This window comes from Quercus suber, unplaced genomic scaffold (assembly GCF_002906115.3).
Source record: "Quercus suber isolate HL8 unplaced genomic scaffold, Cork oak 2.0 scaffold_48, whole genome shotgun sequence".
Classification (NCBI taxonomy): Eukaryota; Viridiplantae; Streptophyta; class Magnoliopsida; order Fagales; family Fagaceae; genus Quercus; species Quercus suber.
Window position 1 is genome coordinate 22330 of NW_027069513.1, and position 20429 is coordinate 42758.

The window sequence follows — 20429 nt, forward strand, 5'->3', positions numbered from 1 at the left end:
ATATATTTTAAAAATATTTTAAAAAAAAATTGGAGGGGCAGAGCCCAAGGTTCTGTCTCTGCACCCCCTCCTCATTTTTGCAATTATCAAATTATATATATATATATATATAAGAAAATATGTTTGCACTGAGTGGTTACATTGAATTACAACAATTTTTAGATAAAAGTAACTTATTTGTCCTATCAAATTTTTACTGCTTTTTACTTCTTTGAAGTAAATTTTAGATGGAAATAACAACTTAATTGTTGCTATCAATTACTTTATCTCTATTTGTTTTTAATTCTTTGAATAAACACAAAATTTAATAGTTGATACCAACCTTTTATTTTCTTTCACTTTTTAAATCTATTTTATGTTTGAAGTACCGCAATTGTTTTCCTAATTTATGGTTTCTTCTTTATAAAAAAAAATTAATGTTTTAATTATTATTATTATTATTGTAGGGTTAGGATTTGTGGCCTAATCCCAAAACAATAAATTTGTAGAGTGTGGATGATAAAGCTAGGTTGACTGTGGAATTCACAACAGTTTGTCACAACATCCAAGTATAAACCAGCATAAAGATACACGTAAAGATTAAATAAGTTGAAGTCTGAAGAGGCTTATGATAAATTGAATAATGATTACAGATCTTAGGGCTATAGTAAAACTTTTTTTTCTCTTTTTTATCGTCTCTCTTCCTCCTTCTTATCAGGAGTCCTTCTTCTTTATATAGCATCCTTTCCCATCATCCCCATCGTCCACTTGTTCTTCATCTGGGTACCTACTTGAGTGTATGTCATGTCATGTATCTTCTTTAGCTCTTTGTGAGTGGCGGTAGTTGAGATTACACTGTTCAGAGGTCTTCTCTACATAAATGCAGTCAGAAAAGTTGCTGCAGTGCATTTAATACGGTGGTAGCAGCTTTTTCCTTAGATATTTCTTCGTTCTTATCGTCTCCAGACATACTCAGAGCTTATTTTATTATTGGGGTTGCTAGGAAGATTATTCGGACCTTCTACACATTTGATTAATCAAGACTATTCGTATCCGAGGAGTAAGACCTCTTCGGACCGCTGATGACCTCTTCGGATTGTACTCCTCCTTCATTTCCAAGTATCCTTCTTCCAGATAGACTCCATCTCAGCTGGTTCCTTCTCTTCGGATACACAGTAATCCTCAAATAGGGCCCTAGGCCCACTACGTAAGGTTGAGCTTTTCCCCCCACAATTATTATTTTAAAATTTTAATGATATCAACACCTTTTTTTTATTTCTTTTTCTCCCTTCACTTTGCCACGACTACTGATTTAAAATATTCTAAAAAAACTTATTTTCTCTAATCTATTAACTTTAATTAGTGCATAAGAACTCTAGATGATCTTAGTTTTTTAAGAAAAAAAGTTTGCCTCCAAATATGCTATAAGAGCTTCAGGCTTCAATTCTCAATAGGAAAATGATATGTATAATGTTGATTCATAAGGTGGGACAGTTTAATTTTGGATATGATTGTGGTTAAGAAAAAAAAATTCTCCAAATATATATAAAAATACTCGTTAAAATTTTAGCATGGTATATTACCCCCATGTTATCATTAGCATTTTAGCAACAATGAAGAGTTTCTCCATTATCTTCATCCTCCCCTTACTTCCACTTCTCTCTTAGCCTCATAAGTAGAACAATAGAGATTTTTATCATAAAATAATTTTTTTTTTTATTTATATATTTATTTACACCACGTTTAATTTTGACCACTATACAGTGTATTTGAAGCAAAATGTGTTGGGAAAAATTCTATATAACAGTGAATAAATTTCAGTAAATACAGTGAAAGTATAACCACGCAAGAACACAAAAATTTACGTGGAAAACCCTTTCTTCTTGAAAGGAAAAATCACGGGACAAACTCCGAATAATTTCACTATATTAAATAAAGATTACAACCCTTAGAAATACAACTTAAGTAAAGAAAACACTCTCTTTTCTTTTTACTTACTGCTCTTTTTCTCATTGTATATTTCTCACAATTTTCTTATACTCTCTATTTTTCTCTTATCTTTTGCTTGCTCTCACTCCCTCAATTTTTCAAGACTGCACTTAGCCTCACTTTCTTTGGGACTTCTCTTCTCTCTTCTCCAAATGGCCGAATGGCCTTACTTTATATTTCTTCATACTTTTCTTCCTTCATCGTTTCTCACAAGTTTGACATCACATCTTCATTTATATGGCTTGACTTTTGTACATCACTTCATAAATGTTGCTGGTACATTGTCTATATATATAAAAGCGCAAATGCACTAAAACACCACTATAGCTACAATACTTTGGTTTCATCAACCTTTGCACTGTAGCTAAAGTGCTTAATTTTTTTTTCAGTAATCATTTTTTTTTCTTGAATGCGCCAAAGCACTGTAGCTATAGTGCTTTGGTTGCGTCAACCTTTGCACTGTAGCTAAGTGCCTAGAGGGCTTTTTTCTTTTTTTTTTTCTTTTTTTTTCTTTTTTCTCCTCTAGTAATCGGTTTGCAAAAACAATATATATATTTATATAAGCTGGTATATATATTGTTATACTGACACAATAAATTTCACAATATTTTCACAATTATTGACATGTCAATTTCTTACCAGTCAAAATAAAATAATAAAATATGAGAGTGACCAACCACAACTAAAAATAAATGTTTTGAGAAAATGTTACAACACTTATTTTTATCACAATAGTTTCACAATTGTTGAGATCTTAGTTTCTTATAGATCAATGTTTTGTTTTTAAGATCTTTATATGTTTACTTTGTGCTTGCAATGCAAGTTTACATTGTAAATACACAAAAATGGTTAATATTATACACATTTGCACAAAAAATAGTAAATATTGTACAAATTTTGTAAATGTGTACAAAATTTGTCAATTTTTTTTTGTGTCTACAATATAAATTTACATTGTAAGTACAATGTATATATAGAGATATTGTGAAAATGTTGTGACGCATGTGTCAATTCCTTATGGATTAAAATAAAATAAAATAAAATAATAAAATATCATACCGAGATCTAGCACAACTAAAAATAGCATGACATTTTGTTGTTATTACAATATATTCACAACTATTGAGGTATAAGTTATAGGTCAAAATAAGATAATAAAATATAGGACTAAGATCCGTCACGGTTGAAAATAGAGATATTGAGAAAAGGTTGTAATATTTTGTTGTATTCATAGACTTTTTTTTTTTTTTGGTTGGTTTAGTCAAATTTAGTAATCTATATATAAAAAGAGTGAACGGAAAAAACTATCATAGCTTCGCTACAGTAGTTTTGACTTGTTTCACTATTTTACGGGCCTTTTTTTTTTTTTTTTTGCGGTGAATGTGCAAAGCTGCAATAGATTTGCTATATTATTTTTGGTTTGTCCAATTTACACTGTTTTACATTATAATAAAATATTAACACAATAAATTGACATAATATTTTCACAATTTTTGAGATGTTAATTCCTTATAATTCGAAATAAAATAATAAAATATTATACTAGAACCAACCACAACTAAAATAAAGGTAATGTGAAAAAAGATGTGTACATTCTCAATATTTTTTCAATACTTGCATAACAAATTATAGGTAGTAATTTGTTTTTGGTTCTAATTTAAACTTACTAATGAAATTACTTTTTTTTCCACCAATAACAACTGTAATAACCTACTACTTATGATTTGTTATGAAAATATTGTGGACATAGCATTTTTTTTTTGTTTTTTTTGTAAAAGATTAAAACATCTTGTTATCATCACAATATTTTCAAAACTGTTGAACTGTCAATTCTTTACAAGTTAAAAAAAAAAAAAAAAAAAAAATTATAAAGGTATTATGAAAATGTTGTGTCATTCTGTTGTGTTTTTAGAAAATTTTTTTTTTGTGTTTAGTCAAATTTGTTGAGCCAAAATTCACTATTTCACATACAATTTTCTTGGGTTGACTTTTTATATATATTTTTTTCTTTGCGCACTATTTTAAGTAAAACTACATAGTTTTACACACAAAAACAAAAACAAAAACAAAAACTTAGGAAAAAAACACTTTTCATCCTTTATGTTTGGGGTAGTTTAAAATTTCTTTTTCTTAAACTTTAAAATCAAGCAATTTTTTCCTTAATATTTTGGAAAATAGAAAATATGTCATGTTATTATTCTCACAGTTAAACCCTAATGAAAGCTTATGATTCTTAAAATATTTTATTATGTAATGTCTAAAATACTCCCACTGAATGTTAACATCCCAAAAATTTTCTTCCAGTATTTTGAGTTTTAGATGGTAATAATTCTTGGAAAGTTAGAATGATGATATAAGGTTTTTTATTTGTTATCTAAAGAACATTGATTTTCTAGGTTTAAATTTTTAAAACTTAAAATTTATCTAATGGAAAATTCGATAACACATGCCTTTGTTATCTTTTTTTATTTATATTTTTTATCTTCTTAGCAAAACTCAGTTGTTTATTGTTGGAAGATGATGATATTCATTATAATTATTAGAAATTTTTAGTGAGTGGATATATTGACTATAGCAAATAAGTACTAAAAAACTATTATAGTGAAATAGATATTTATATGTTAAATAGCTCTCTTAACTTTGTGGTTGATCAAAATTCTTATACAAATGAGATTAATTTTTTATGACATAATTATCAAAATTCTTATAATTAATGTCTCTTTCGATTAATGTAAATCTTTGTGTATTTTAAAAATCAGATTATTTACATCTTTATTTTGTGATACAAATAAAATCTAGAATTGATCCTTAACTTTGTGAAATAGATATTTACATCTAGAATTGATACTAAATGGTTATTACAGTGAAATAGATATTTATATGTTAAATAGCTCTCTTGACTTTGTGGTTGATCAAAATTCTTATAAGAATGAAATTAACTTTTTATGACATAATTATCAAAGTTCTTATAATTAATGTCTCTTTTGATTAATATAAATCTTTGTGTATTTTAAAAATCAAATTATTTACATCTTTATTTTGTGATACAAGTAAAATCTAGAATTGATCTTAATCACTATTTTTTTTTTTCATGACTAGCACGTGGCTTGCACGTGCTGCCCTAACTAGTTATAGAGAAAAAGATGAATCCAATTCTTCTCTTTTGGTCAAGCTACTCTAGCAAAACCCATTTCACTTTGCTGACTTCTCCTCACTTGTCTAACAAGCTCATTTAATGAGCTAAGCAAAAGGATGGGCTGGACATGTGGGTGTCGGCACCCAACAAAATGGAGAAAAATTATTGAATGAGATTAAGGAAGAAGACAGAGAAATAAGCATCTACAGTTTCATAATAGCAATATTCACACCCAAAGAAGCCTCTAGCTTATTCGGTAAACAAAAACAGTCATATGGATTTATTTACAATTATTAATCTCTCTGTCTCTATATTTTAATCTTGAAACAATGGCTTTGTACACCAAAAACTCATGGAGCTTGGGTCGTTTGGTAACATTGTTTTAGTAACGTTATTTGTATTTTTTAGAAATACGTGTGGGTGGAAAAGTGTATAAAAATGCATGTAATGTTGTTTAAAAACTGAAAACATATGTTTAAACTCCTATACCAAACGGCCTCTAATCTAGAATACTTTAAGTTTGAGCTTTACTGTTATGCGCTCATACTACCTTATGTATGAAATTTGTCACAAGAATTCATAAGTTCTGCCTTTTGAATTAATTTTTAGACTTTCTGAATCTAACCATGATAGATTGTTTACAAACACTGATCATGACAAAAATCAAAATTGTTCTCTTTTTTACGAGGTAAGGTTTTAATTTCATTATCCGTATTGAGATAATATGATCTACTTTCTTACTATATAGCATAATTGTAGATTTAATCACATCATTTTGACCATTGAAACTAATGTTTATACTAAGAAACACAAATCGAATGCAAATAAAACTTGGTACATTATATGAAAGTTCAAAAATTATGCAGTAATCACAACAATTTATTTACTTATCTTAAATAAATTATATCATATATAAGTTCATTTACAAAATTGTGCAACACACGAGACTTCAAATTATATATATATATATATATATAGGGTTTGGAGGACTATCTTAACCCTCTAAATTCTTTTAAACTCTTTCCCCTTCCTTAAAAAAATTCAAAACACCTCTCTACTCCCTTTCTTGCTCCTCCATCTAATTCTAAACACAGGATTGAGGGATAAATTTTGTAACCAGATACCAACGGAGTACAATGGAGGAACTTTATTAGTTGCAAGAAAATGATAAATCATTTGTTATTGATTTCGATTATCAAGATATCCACCAGCTATAACAACTGTTGGTTATTGACTAGTTGCTTATATAATTGTAACATTGTTAGACCTGCATAACATTCATGCACAAGATGCATGAGACTATTTTGTACCAAAAAATTGTGTCCTCTCTGAATATTTTAGAGAGAAACTTATATCCACGAACGAAATTTTCGTGAAACACGAGGGTGGAAGATTCTATGGTTCTAGAACCTTTTTTTCAGATAAACCAAGGTTCTGTAAACTGATTTTTGTGGTGTAAAAAAGCTGAAGAAGGAAGGAGGAGACATGTATAAGCATTTTCCTAACGATAATTGTAATAACACTGACTTGTGAATGAATAACGACCAAATTGTTGCAACATTGAATAACCACCATCAGTTTCCTAATGGCTACCAGTATACCACGAGATTCTAAAGTATGCTCTTGTCAAACAAATATATCAAATCTACAGAGTGACACTGATCTGAGAATATCGATTTGACTGCTAATGGATTGTGTCGATGAATACCATATATGTTAGGTAGTGATCATGTGAAAGCAATTAATACGTGTTGGATAGGTCAAGAAAATGAACATATTTCAATATCATTAAGTATTGATATATGATTTTGTTAGGACATATGTGTTTTCACTTGTTAAGAACATATGTCACTTATTTATGTAAATTAGCTAATTCTTTGACAAAACGTACTTTACTTATAATTGGGTAGTTTTAGGTGGCTTTTAATACTTCAAGAAACAAGGTTTCAAGATCAAGTGTTGAAGTCATCAAGTCTATCCAAGAAAAACAAGCTAAAGTACAATTTCATTAAAGCTCGACACCTCCTCGATAGCTCCTCGACACCTGCTATCTGTTGAGATTTATAAAATTAAATTTTTTGATATGATTTCTTGGGATCCGTGAATATGCTTTTGGGCATTCTTTTCTCCAAATCCTAAACATATAAAAAGATTGTTTTAAGAGTCGTCAAGATACACACAAGTTGCAAAAGCATTGAGCAAACTCTGTTCAAGCAATTTGTGATCAAAGACAAAGTTCTTGACCTAGTTCATATTCTCTGAAGAAGTTACTGTGTATTTGCATCAGAGGGTTTTGTGACCAAGCATCTTCCTGATCTTCATCATGTAGGATGAACTGAATAACTTTGCAGTCAACCTCTCCTTCTAAGTTGGTGTTTGAAGTCGCGTACTGGGATCTGCGTATTAGTTAGTCACGTACTTGGGAGCCGTGCATCAAAAGGGAGAACTGTCACTACAGATCAAGCCCAATTGGGTATTGGGGTAAGGGTTCAACTGTAAGTTGGTAAGGTACTTGGGATTCTTTTACTTGTAACCGCTTGATTTGGTAATAGTGGAGTTTCGGGAATGGTGACTTGAAAATCACCCGGTGGAGTTTTTGCCGCAAGGGTTTTCCCCATTCGTAAACAAATCACCGTGTCTTTCAATTTCTGCTACATATTTAGTTTTTGGTGATTTGTTTGTGCTTCCATATATTTGCATATTAAATTGATTAATTAATAACCTGGCTAATTAATTAATTAGTTTAATCACAAGGGGTCATTTAGTTTGTAACCTATCAGATTTCAAGATTATTGTTATTTATATATTTTTATATAGACTAAATTATACAGTTTTCTTTTAATGTTTAAGATTATTTTTATTTTTATTCTTTATGTTTTAAATTTTCATTTTGGCTTTTTATGTTTAATTCGTTTTTCATATTGATTTATTTTGTTTCATAATTTTCATTCTTCTCATTTATGTTTGATTTTTTATATTTCAAAACTTTTATTTTTGTGAAGGGCCAAAAAGAAAAACGAATTAAACATAAATGGGTAAACATATAATTGAATTAAACATGAAGAGAAAAAATAAATATTTTGATAAGTATAGGGTCAAAATGAAAATAACCTCAACCATTAAAAGTGAAAAATTGTACATTAATCTTTTCCATATCTATGAAATTATATATATATATATATAAAGGTTTTGTTTGGAACAGAGGAAATGAAGAAATGGATAAAAAGTAAAAACTATTGTTTCATTGTACTTTTAAAAAAATCTTTCTTAGTTTTTCAAATACTTAAATACTATCATTTGTAGCATTAAAAACTCAAATGTATAGCTATTTCTTTAAGAATTATAATTAATTTGACACCCTGAACCTCAATCAATCAAGCAATTAAAAAACATTGGGAATTTGTAACAACAAAAATAACAAAGGCTTTAGTTTCAAAGAAAAAATATATCTATAATTCCATATATTATTAATCCATTTGAAAAGTAATGAAAACTTTCAATTTATTTCATTTTGTAACTTCTTTTTTGTATTATTTATGGGTCTCATTGTACTACTTAACTAGCTTTTAACTTCTTCTTTTTTTACACTTTTAGTAAAAAATTTTCAATTTTAGCTAATTAAGTTGTTCCCAAACGGACCTTATATATAGCTATAAATCTAACTTATTATTCATAACTCAAAGTAAATGAAAGAAAATTATAATAGATCGAATCAAGTTCTAGAGCCACCAATTATTTAAAGTTTTTGGAGTAGAAGAAAATTGTTTTTATTAAAACCTCTTTACCAAAAACTTAAACCAGTAGAGTTAACTTAGGTTGAGTTTGGATTGCATTGAAAAGGAAAAAAAATTGCATCTGGTATTTTTTCTGTAGGTCTCATGCACTGTTCACAAGACCCGCAAGTACGAAAAACATAAAAAAATTAAGTTAAAACTGGGTCCCAGGCATTATTCACACATTTAAAAATTATTTTGCTACAGTGTTTTCAGTTTTCAGTAATAAACGATATCCAAACAGACCCTTACTAGACAAGATATGAAAAGCTAAGAAGGAGGAAACATTATTCTAGTATTATTCTTTTAATTTTTTTTCCTTGTTAAAATAGAGGAAGTTTTTATTTTTTAATTTTCTTTTTGTGAGGGAGTCATTTGAAGTTTGAACAACTATTTTTTGATAACATTGGGCTAATAGTTTTTTTCTTTTGAGCGGACCAACTATTTTTTTTTCTAAGGGGGGAGCGGTCAATTCTTATTTGTTAGATATAATTTTTAGGACATACTTATAAAATACATAAATTCTAAAAACTTAAAAAAAAAAAAAAAAAAAAAAAAAAAAATTGGATGGGGCAGAGACGAACATGGCTCTGTCCTTGCGCCCCTCCCCATTGTTGCATTAATTGATTATATATATACAAATAGAAAAAATAAAAGTTGGGTTCAAAATTGGTGCTTGTGGTAAGTGGTTGCATCAAATTACAACAATTTTTTTAGTTAAATATAACTTATTTTTTCTTATCATTTCTTTGCAATAAATTTTAAAATTTTCTAATTTATGGCTCCTTCTTTCTTTTCTTTTCTTTTTATTTAATTTTTTTTACCTTTTAAAGATATCAACATATATTTTTTTTTTCCTTCACTTTGTTGCATGTACTGATTTAAATATACTTAAAAAACTTATTTGTTCTAATCTATTAACTTAATTACTACAAAAGAACTTTAGATGATCTTAATTTTAAAAGAAAAAATGTTTGCCTCCAAATATGTTAGGAGCCTTAGGTTTTAACCCCAAATAGGAAGATGATATGTATCTCATCTTGTGTAATGCACATGACTCACTTGCTTGGGTGGGTAAAATATGATTAAGTGAGTCATGTGTAAAAAATCTAAAGTAACAGAGAAGAAAATAAAATATACCTCCAACCATTGTCGTGTAAATGATTTATTGAGAAAAAACCAATGTAAAGCAAAGAATTAGAAGAGATTCTTCCGGTCTATGAAATTCTCCTTATAAACCCTTTTGATGAAGAGCACATGCCTTTTTTTTTTTAGTTAGACTAGGGACCTCTTCAATTCAAAGTTGATTATCATTTTATACTCATTCCATTAAGGAGTATATTTGTTCATCAAAAAGTGTCTATTTAACCAAACACACACACACACAAAAAACTAATAAGATGGATCTTTATCTATCACTCTTATTATCAAATAAATAAAATAAAAATAAAAATAAATCCAGATAAATAATAATTAAATAATTAAAATAAAATGTATGTGGGTCATATTAAATCTCATAATGGAGATAATTTTATATCTTATGCATTCCAAATGATAAGGACAAATTACATCTTTCAATATAACATAGGTTGCATATATAATTGTAAGTTATTTGTAACACCTGCAAAACATTCATGCACAAGATCAAGATGAGACAATTTTGTACGAAAAAAATTGTCTCTTCTTTGAAATTTTAGAAAGAAGCTTATATCTACTAATAGAAATTTCTGTGAAACACGAGGGCCTCTTTATTTATTTATTTTCTAGATAAACCAAGATTTTATAAACCGATTTTTGGGATGGAAAAAAAGCTGAAGAAGGAAGAAGGAAGAAGGAGACATGTTTCAGCATTTTTGTTGCAGGCTGTTAACAAAAAAGAGTTATAATGATCATCATCATATATATATAGAGCAACACTTAGATACAATAGCCACATGACTGAATCTTAACAGAGAAACTTAAGGAACAATACTTAAGGTAGTACCTAAATTTTGTCCATATATATATATATATATATGTCGTCATATTTGAGCAACATTCTTTGTGGGGCAAAATGGGCAAATGCCATTTTCGTGCAAAAAAATTAGCGTTTTACTCCATTTTTCAAACTAACCAGAGAAATGCCCCTTTTTTGTAACTCGATTTACTCAAAATTGAGTTTTAATGTAAAACTTGATTTGTAGAAAATTGAGTATAGGGTGATCAAACTTTAAAAAAAAAAAAAAAAAAAAAAAATTGCGTGGAACTCAAGTTCATGGAGCTCATAAAAAAAAAAAAAAAAAAAAAAAATTGCGTGGAACTCAAGTTCATGGAGCTCGAGTTCCATAAAAAACGCCACTATAGGCCTCCATGAACCGCAGCTATAGGCAAAAAATAAATAAATAAATAAATAAATAAACAAATTGCATGGAACTCGAGTTCTTGGAGCTTGAGTTCCATAAAAAACGCCACTATAGGTATTTAAAGCACCACTATAGGGCTTCCTATGAAGCGATCAGACTTAAGAATGTTGGGAAATTTAGAACCTGGTTAATAAAATTAACAAGTTTTAAACCCAAGTTGTTAATTAAATTTATTATGAGTAAAATTTGTTAAAACAAACAAACATTAATATCATGTCAAAATCATGTAGCGGAAAAATAAATAAGACAAGATATGATAACTCAGGAAAACCAATGAAACAAACTAGTTTCTCTAACAAAAAAAATCTGGAGGGAAACCTTCCCAAAAAGCAATCCACTATAGTAAAGAGAAGTTTTAGATTTAGTACAAAACTTTTATCCCTAGACTCTACAATCCCCTTAGATGAACTTATAGCAGAAACCTTCTATCGCTTCATAACCTCTGAACTCTTTAATATATGAACGCCACCCTTTGATGCACGGATCCCAATATGTGACTAACCATTTGCACGGATCCCAGTAAGCGAATTAATCACCAACTAGAAGAAGATTGTTGGCTGCAAAGTTCTTCACTTTATCAACAATGAAGATCAAGAAGCATTTGATTACAAAACCTTAAGGCGTAAAAACGCAGTAGCTTCTTTTAAAGAGAATAAGGCATATGTTCTCCTTGTATATTCTTTTGTGTGACGGCCTTTAAAATAAGCTTTATATAGGTCTAGGGTTGTGAGAAAAGAAATTCTACACAAATACAAAAGCTTGGCCCAAAAATCAGATTTGAAAATTCTGATTTCCGTAACCTCAATAGATAGCAGGTGTCGAGCTTTAAACTTCGATAGATACAGTTATCGAGGAGGTGTCGAGCAGGTGTTGAGAGGACAGAAGCTTTCTCGATCGATTCACCAGTTGTCAAGAAGGTGTCGAGATTGAGATAACAATCAACTGAAGAGCTCGATAGATAGCCTAGCTATCGAGAGGTGTCGAGCAGCTGTTGAGCTATCCGTTTGCAAGTGTCGAGCTATCTGTCCAGCTTTAATGAACAATTTTTCTTCACTTGTTTCTCGGTTCAATCTTTATGGCTTTAATACTAGACTTAAATAACATATTTCTTAAAGTATTTAACACATCCTAGATTTACCCAATTACATGTAAAATGCGTTTTATCAAAGGATTAGCCAACTACATAAAAGAATGACATATGTTCTTAACAAGTGAAACACATATGTCCCAACAAAGAAAAAAAACTTGCATGTTAAAACGCCACTATAAGACTTTAAAACGCCATTATAGGGCTCCCTATGGAGCGATCAGACTTAAGAAAAAAATTTGCATGTTTTAAAACGCCACTATAAAAATTTAAAAAATTGCATGAAACTCGAGTTCATAGAACTTGAGTTCCAGAATTTTTTATTTTTATTTTTTATTTTCAGTGCTATAACTCAATTGTCCAAAAATCGAGTTTTAAATTAAAACTCGATTTTGGGAAAATCGAGTTACAAAAGAGAGGCATTTATCTAATTAGTTTGGGAAAAGAGGTAAAACACTGATTTTTTTGGCACCAAAAGGGCATTTGCCCATTTTGGCCTTCTTTGTGTGAATACCGAAATTACCATAGCGCACCTAGGTCTTCAATTACCCCAATAGTTGTTCGGATGCATAGAACTACACACGCAGATCAAGTTCAAGTTCGATGTACATTCTATCATGTTAATTGCACGATTTAAACGTGAATGATGGATTATTTCTTTGACATGATTTAGTTAATTTCCACGTGCCTAGTACGCTATTTGGGTCCAATAATGCAAAGCAATAATGTCGCATGTACATTTGTTGGCTAATTTCTTCTAAGAGCTAGTTCTTGCTTTTGAACTTGAGAGTTTCAATCTATTGGTGTGAGTGCTGTAGCTTGTGTTTTGCTTTCATGAAATTCATCTGACACATAAAATAAATAAATAATGTGGCATGTACATTTTTATTCTACAAAACAAAAGGAAAAATCGGTTGTTGAAAATCATTTAGGACAACATGTACTAAATTCCACGGCATGGTTGTAATATGTCGATCTAGGCTATATAAAAATTAGTTAATTCTTATAAATATAGTGTAGATGTGGTTAGTGATTTTCTCAAGTTGTCCTAAATGATGTCAGGGTCTACTTAGTTACTCCTTGCGGCTCAGGGGCATTGCAATGCAATGTAAACCTTGACAAGAATGTCAGGGATATATTTGAGAGAGATAGTGATACACTGAATTGTACATGTGTTGTATCAATGAGTGCAGGGCCAGCTCAACAACTTTAGGGGCTTAAGGAAAAAACTTTAAGTGAGACATTTTCTTATATGCAAATATTAACTAAATAATATTTATTTTCATTATTATCTTTTTGTTGTATAATTTCATTCTCTTCAAAAAAAACTTATGAATTTTTGTTCATAATTTCATTCTCTTCTAATTCTTTTTTTATGAATTTTTGTTCATTTTCTATTGTTTTTTGTTTAATACTAGTAACAAAGATCATTTTTGAGATTCATTTTATTTTTCAAGTTTTTTCTCTTTTTTATTTTTTTTTTGAAGCTTTTTATATCCATTTTCTAATAGACATTTACAATTAAGTAATATTTCTAAATAAACAAAAAATGATTTCTAATAAAAAAATTATAATTTAACTTAAATAAAATTTAAATTATAGAACAATAGAACCTAACGTATCAAAAGTAAGATTGAAACTTTACTAAACAATGTGATCACTTTGTACTAAATTAGTACTAAGTAAATTATTCTAAAATGATAACTAATAAAAGTATACCTAAACAATACAAATTGAATATACAATTAGAAATTGAAAAAAAAAAAAAAAAACAAAATAACAGATGGGTTGATGTGATTTACACATCAACCCACATGATAATTCCATAATGGATGGTAGGAGTAATGCTAGGAACACATAAATTGACACAATTTTTGTCACAACTTGCCACGTGGCAAGTTGTAAGTGGTAGAAGTTTCATGGTGGGTCCATATGGGGACACACCTCTACTGCTTACAACTCGTTATGTGGCGAGTTGTGGCAAAAGTTATCCCATTTTATATCTTTGACATTATTCGGATAGTAATCAAGTGTATGTAAAATTAATAAGAATTGAGATCAATTGCAATATCTAAGGTATTGCACTTGATGCAATATCTAGGGTATTGCACTGAATGGTTGAGATTGATAGTTATAAAAAGCAACTTTCAATCTTAACCATTGATTAAAAAATGTTAAGAAAAGTAAAAAAGTAAAAGTTAAAAAAGTAAAAAGTGAAAAGATGTTGTAAAAGAAGGGTAGTGAATTGCACCCAGTGCAATACCTTGCACCAAATTCTAATATGTAAGGGTATTGCACCAAATCATAATCCGTAAAATAAAAGGTACATAATTTGTAAACATGTGTAAGTTGGTTTTATGGGGAATAAAAAAAGGATAAAAAAATTGGAAAGAAAGGGATAAAGAAAAAAAATTTTAAAAAAAAAAAAACTAGACGAGATTTGCAATCTCAATTTTACTCTTGCATTTAGAAAAAGAAGAACGATTTTTAATTTTTTTTAATTTTTTTTTTTAATTTTTAATTTTTATTTTTTAAGAATTAAGAGACTGAGAGATAGAGAGAATGATTTTTTTTTGGGATTTTTTTTTTAGAGGTAAATAGTTCCTCTTTTGGTAGATTTCAAGAGGTAAACGTTGGATTTAATGAATTTGTCTAGTCTTAATTTAGATCTTAATTTTGTTATGAGTGTTTTGTCTAATTTTAATTTTGTATCAGTGCTGGCCTTTTTTTGGCCAAAGGAAAGGGCCTTCTTCTTCTTCTTCTTCTTCTTCTTTTTTTCTTATTATTATTATTATTATTTTTTTGGGTAAAGGGCCTCAATTAAAAGAAGGGTCTTACCTGGAGGTCTTAGGGAATGTCCTAGGTGCCTATATGCTTGGACCCAGAATGTGTGTTGATTTTCACATTTTAATTAATATATGGGCCCAGTTAATGCATTATCATTAATTTTAAGAAATTTTTTATGAAAAATTGAAAAGGTTGTCAAAAAAAAAGTTAGTCACTTTTTAATTTTTTTATAAAAAATTTCCTAAAATGGCTTATATAAAATGTCTCAATTATAACATGATATCTTGGATTGTACAGATCAATTTGCATTGGATTATTTGAGTATAAAATGCATCGATAAAGTTTAGTTACAAAATTGATTGTAACTAAGGCTACAACCTTACTCAAAATCATCATTAACATTATTATATATTTCGAAAATTTAATCATCGGACTGTGAGAATTAGGAAAAGCTTGAATCTTCAACAATGGAGGAAATACGAAACAGAGAGAGAGAGAGAAGTTGAGAAGAAAAACTCTTTGAACTTTGTATTTCAAGCTTAATCGATTCCATGCACATAACGCAATATATAGCTTACACAGTTTCTAGAAAGATCTAATCTAACTAACTCTAACAACCTAATGACAGCTGTATATAAAAATATCTCACTCTATACAAAATATCTAAAACAAAGTCTATACAAATATCTGAAGCAAAGTCAGTTGAAACAGATCAAGTCAAGGCCGTGCTCAGTGAGGAAGAATAGCTCCATAAAGTGGAGAAATTATAAGATCCACATGGTGGACAAGTGATGTGGTCCACCATTCCACTAAAAACTGCCACTTGTTTAAAATTGTTAGTTAGAAATTTTTTTAAAACAGAACTTAATTACTGACTCAGTAATTTTAAACAAGTAGAAGTTTTTTAGTGGAATGATGGACAAATGATGTGGTCCACCAGAGGACTCTATAATTTCTCCATAAAGTGACACCGTTTACAGCCTTGAATAAGCCACGCCAGATATAAATGAGAAATGATGCCGTTTATCATTTAGACAAACGTCATCGTTTTGATGTCTGTTCTTCTTTGTTTGAAGATTCACTAGTTCCACTTACACGGATTGCATATTCATTACATTCTTAATATACATGTCAAATTCTATGTCAATTAGATATTATTTAATATATAATTTATAAGATTATATTTTATGTATAATTTTATACTATAAAAACTTACAATTTAAACAATTTATTGATGACATAGTTATTGATCTTTAATTTTCTAAAAATTTTACAAGTACAGATGATACAAGAAAAAAAAATGTAATCTAATAATAAATCTATCAAAATTCACTTTCAATAAAAAGATATTAAGTAAGACTGTAACTCTAGGCTATAACAAATTTTGAAACCAAACCTTGTCAAAAAAACATAAGACTGAAAAGCAAAGGTGTACTAGGTTGAATTAGCTTAGTTAAGCCATTACGATAAGTCTCAATTATAAATGGAATAGTCTTTTTGGTGTTTAGGTTGAGTCATGTGACACTTACACTAGCATACTACTATAAATTCAATCTCATATTACTCTTCATCCTAGGATCTCAAGACCACAATTGAGTCTTTTTCTGATATGCAAACGATTTTAGGACTTCTTGCTTTCACAGCAATCTGTAGTGTCTTAAAAATCACATCAAAAACCAAGAGGGGTTACACCAAATGCATGGGAATCCCTGAACCATCCGGGGCATTACCATTTATTGGCCACCTCCATCTTCTAGGAGGCGAAATGCCAATCGTCCGAACTCTTGGGGCCATGGCTGATAAACATGGCTCATTCTTCTCACTCAAAATGGGTCTCCATCAAATGTTGGTGGTGAGTAGTTGGGAGAATGTAAAGGAATTCCTATCTACCAATGATAGAACTTTTGCTACAAGGCCAAGCAGAGCTTTAGGAAAATACATGTTCTACAACAATGCTATTTTAGCACTTGCACCATATGGGGAGTATTGGCGTGATGTGAGAAAGATGGCTACTCTTGAGCTTCTTTCAAACCATCGGCTTGAAAAGCTAAAGCATGTACGATTCTCAGAAGTGGAGTCTTTGATTAAAGACTTGTACTTGCTTTCTACAGAAAACAAAGTGGTTACTATTAGTGAGTTGTTTGAGCACATGACCTTCAATATCAGCCTCAGGATGATTGTTGGTAAGCGATTTTCCATTGTTGGTGAAAGAAACAGTAAGGCTTCTCGTTTCCACAGCGCCATTAAAGATTCTCTATATCTTAGTGGCGTGTTTGTCTTTTCAGATGCCATTCCATACCTTGAATGGATGGACTACAAAGGGTATTTAGGTTCCATGAAGAGGACTGCTAAGGAACTTGACTCGGTGCTTGATATTTGGCTTGATGAACATCTCCAGAAACAATTAGAGCAGAAGAGTAATGGCGAAAGCGATTTCATGGACATGATATTTTCTCTTTTCACATAAATAATGAATCTCCCACTAATATGGGAGAAAAATAAATACCACATTGCGTTCTCATTACACTTCTTATCATTATTAGTAAATAAAAGCCAAATTAATTTGGAGAATTATTCAAGACTCTACTAGTTCATGGAAAAGGATCCAGACTATTTATGTCTTGTCCATTTTGTCTAGTTTATTGTTCATATTAGATTTATAGAATTTTAGTTGTATAAGAGCATCCACAGCAGGTGTGGCAAATGTGCCAAATGTAAATATTTGGCACATTTGCCACACCAAACACAAAAATGGAGCATTATGAGATGTGCCAAGTCTCAAAAATTATTTAACATGTCTACAGTACCGTTGCAACAAGTATGGACAGATGTTGCAAAAATAAAAATGGTTTATATCTCTTTTCTCTCTCCTCTCTCTTCATTTTTCTTCTCTTCTCTCTCACTCTCCGGTTCCCTCCTTCCCTTCTCCTGTACCGGTTCCCTCTCTCTTCAACTAGTCTTGGATGTTCATGGCAGCGACGACGGCGTAGCTCTGACGACGATCTCACCCACGCTCCAGTGACAACGGCATAGCTCCGACGACGATCTCACCCACGATCTCCCCCACGATGATGGCGTAGCTCGATCTCACCCACGCTCCAGCGATGACAACGTGGCTCTGACGACGATCTCACCCACGACGATGGGTAGCTCAATCTCACCCACGCTCCAGCCACACTCGATCTCAGCCACGCTCGATCTCGTCGATCTCACCCAGAGGCCGTCGTCGATCTCACCCCCTTCCCTCTCCTCTCAGTTCGCCTTTCACTCTGCCTCTCTTTGGTTGTGGTTTTTTTTTTTTTTTTGGCTGCAATTTGGGTTGATCTGATGGTGGTGGTGGCTGTGGGCTATGGGCGGTGACAATGGTAGTGGTGGTGGGCTGTGGGGTGATGGCCGGTGGTGGTTCTGTTGTTTTTTGGTGGTTGTGGCCGCAACAATATTTCTGGTTGTGGTTTTTATTTTTATTTTTTTATTTATAAGTGGTGTTGGTGGATGTGGTTTGTGCCAGTGGTGGATGTCGGCGTTGTTGCAGCGGAGGTGGTTGTGCCATTGTTGTTGATGATGATGATGATGATGGGAAGTAGTTTAATATATTATTTTAATGTATAGAATTGAAGTATAGAACATCTGATAAATGGGATGTTGTAAAATGATGTGGTAAAATAATAAAGTAGGCTTTTGATGTTGTAAAATGGCATAATTTTTGCCACGACTGCTACGGATGATCTAACGGTCAAAATGAACAAGACTTGAAACGGAGAGGATCTTGTTTTCTATTTCATGATACGCAAATAATACATATACTTTGATTTTCCTTTAAGAAAATGAATCTACAAGCTATTTACCAATAGCAACAGAATTACTTTCGTTAAAGAAAACCAATCGATAAATTTTTACCTTGCAATGCATCAGAAAGTTTAAATGTTTAATACAATATTTTTTTATTATTTTTTAAAATATAAATTTTTTAATTATGGTAGTTATTAATAAACATTTATTATATTTGTATATAAAACTATATATTCTAAAATTAGACATTTATTAAGATTGTGTTTTTTTTTTTTTTTTTTGATAAGTATTAAGATTATGTTTGTGTATGATACCATATGTTTTACCATTTAAAAATATATAATTTGATTCCTAATTCCCTACTCCATTTGACATAGTGAGGCACTTTGTTCATTCATTTCAAAACATACCATCACCTGAGTGCACATTTTAAAAAATGTCATTTATCTTGAATTTATCCTATCTACAAAATGTTCATAATTAACTAGTTAGCCTATTGTCTCTTGCATATCCTAAGACAGTGCTCTTTCGTGTGCAGGTAGTGCTAGGCGTGCTAAAGTGCAGACGCCGATCTTGCAAGTTACCCCATAATGGGCTAGACCCACAAATTGCTCGCTACATAACTGAGGCGGGTTTTGAAGGGTTATTCAAGGTTCCAAACTTGGAAGTGGATCACGCGTTGATCACAGCACTGGTCGAGTGTTGGCGACCAGAGACGCACACATTCCACCTTCCGCATAGAGAGATGGGCATCACCTTACAAGATATTGAGGTGATGCTAGGGGTTCTTGTTGTTGGGTTGCCACTAACTGGGAGTGTCAAGCTGGGGTGGCCAGCGTTGTGTCTTGAGTTACTAGGTCATCGTCCTCCAAACTTGATACTGCATCCCCATGAAAACAAGTCTATCCTTGCTGGGGCGAGGCTAAGATTCACCTGGCTGGAGGCACAATTTAGAGGTCCTTTAGCTGCAGTTGCTACTGACGAGGTAGTGCAGCAACATGCGCACTACCACATTCTTCTCAGATTGGGGACCATTCTATTTATGGACAAGTCGGCAGACCGGGTGTCGGTGATGCCTCTACAGTTCCTGAGCCCAATCAGCAAAGCGAACAAGTACAGTTGGGGTAGTGGAGCATTAGCCTCTCTATACAGGCACTTATGTAAGGCATCGGAGATGAAGGCGATGCAGATGGGAGGAACATTGATTTTGGTGTAGCTTTGGGCGTATTTGAGATTCCCAGTGATATGCCTTGTTGCGAGGCCGCCGCAACCGCCAATGGAGGTAGGTCCCCTTGCTAGTCGGTATGTTATTTGATTAGTTTGATTCAATTGTCACGCCATTTGTCATTCATTGGCACTGCTGTCGAGAAGTAACCCCTGTTTCAAACCAAAAGTGTAATTAACATTAATTTAATGGATTAATTAACAAGATACTCGGCCATAATTTATAAAAATAGGTTGTACAAAATATTTGTAAATATTATATA

General features: G+C 31.1%; 2 protein-coding genes across 2 annotated transcripts; both read left to right on the forward strand.

The window, feature by feature from the left end:
* Positions 1–16852: 16852 nt before the first annotated feature.
* Positions 16853–17620, forward strand: LOC112004172 (dimethylnonatriene synthase). Its single transcript, XM_024036406.1, has one exon. The coding sequence runs from the start codon at positions 16853–16855 to the stop codon at positions 17618–17620; it is 768 nt and encodes a 255-aa protein (XP_023892174.1).
* An 882-nt stretch (positions 17621–18502) lies between these two features.
* Positions 18503–20158, forward strand: LOC112032732 (serine/threonine-protein phosphatase 7 long form homolog). Its single transcript, XM_065771751.1, has 2 exons — positions 18503–18598; positions 19481–20158. Exons 1-2 carry the CDS (start codon positions 18503–18505, stop codon positions 20156–20158), a joined length of 774 nt encoding a protein of 257 aa, XP_065627823.1.
* Positions 20159–20429: the final 271 nt, after the last annotated feature.

Coding starts and splice junctions, on each gene's coding strand:
- LOC112004172 (XM_024036406.1), top strand. CDS start 16,853: ATGGGAATCCCTGAACCATCCGGGGCATTACCATTTATTGGCCACCTC.
- LOC112032732 (XM_065771751.1), top strand. CDS start 18,503: ATGGGCGGTGACAATGGTAGTGGTGGTGGGCTGTGGGGTGATGGCCGG. Junction 18,599..19,480: donor TGGCCGCAACAATATTTCTG/GTTGTGGTTTTT, acceptor TTTCGTGTGCAG/GTAGTGCTAGGCGTGCTAAA.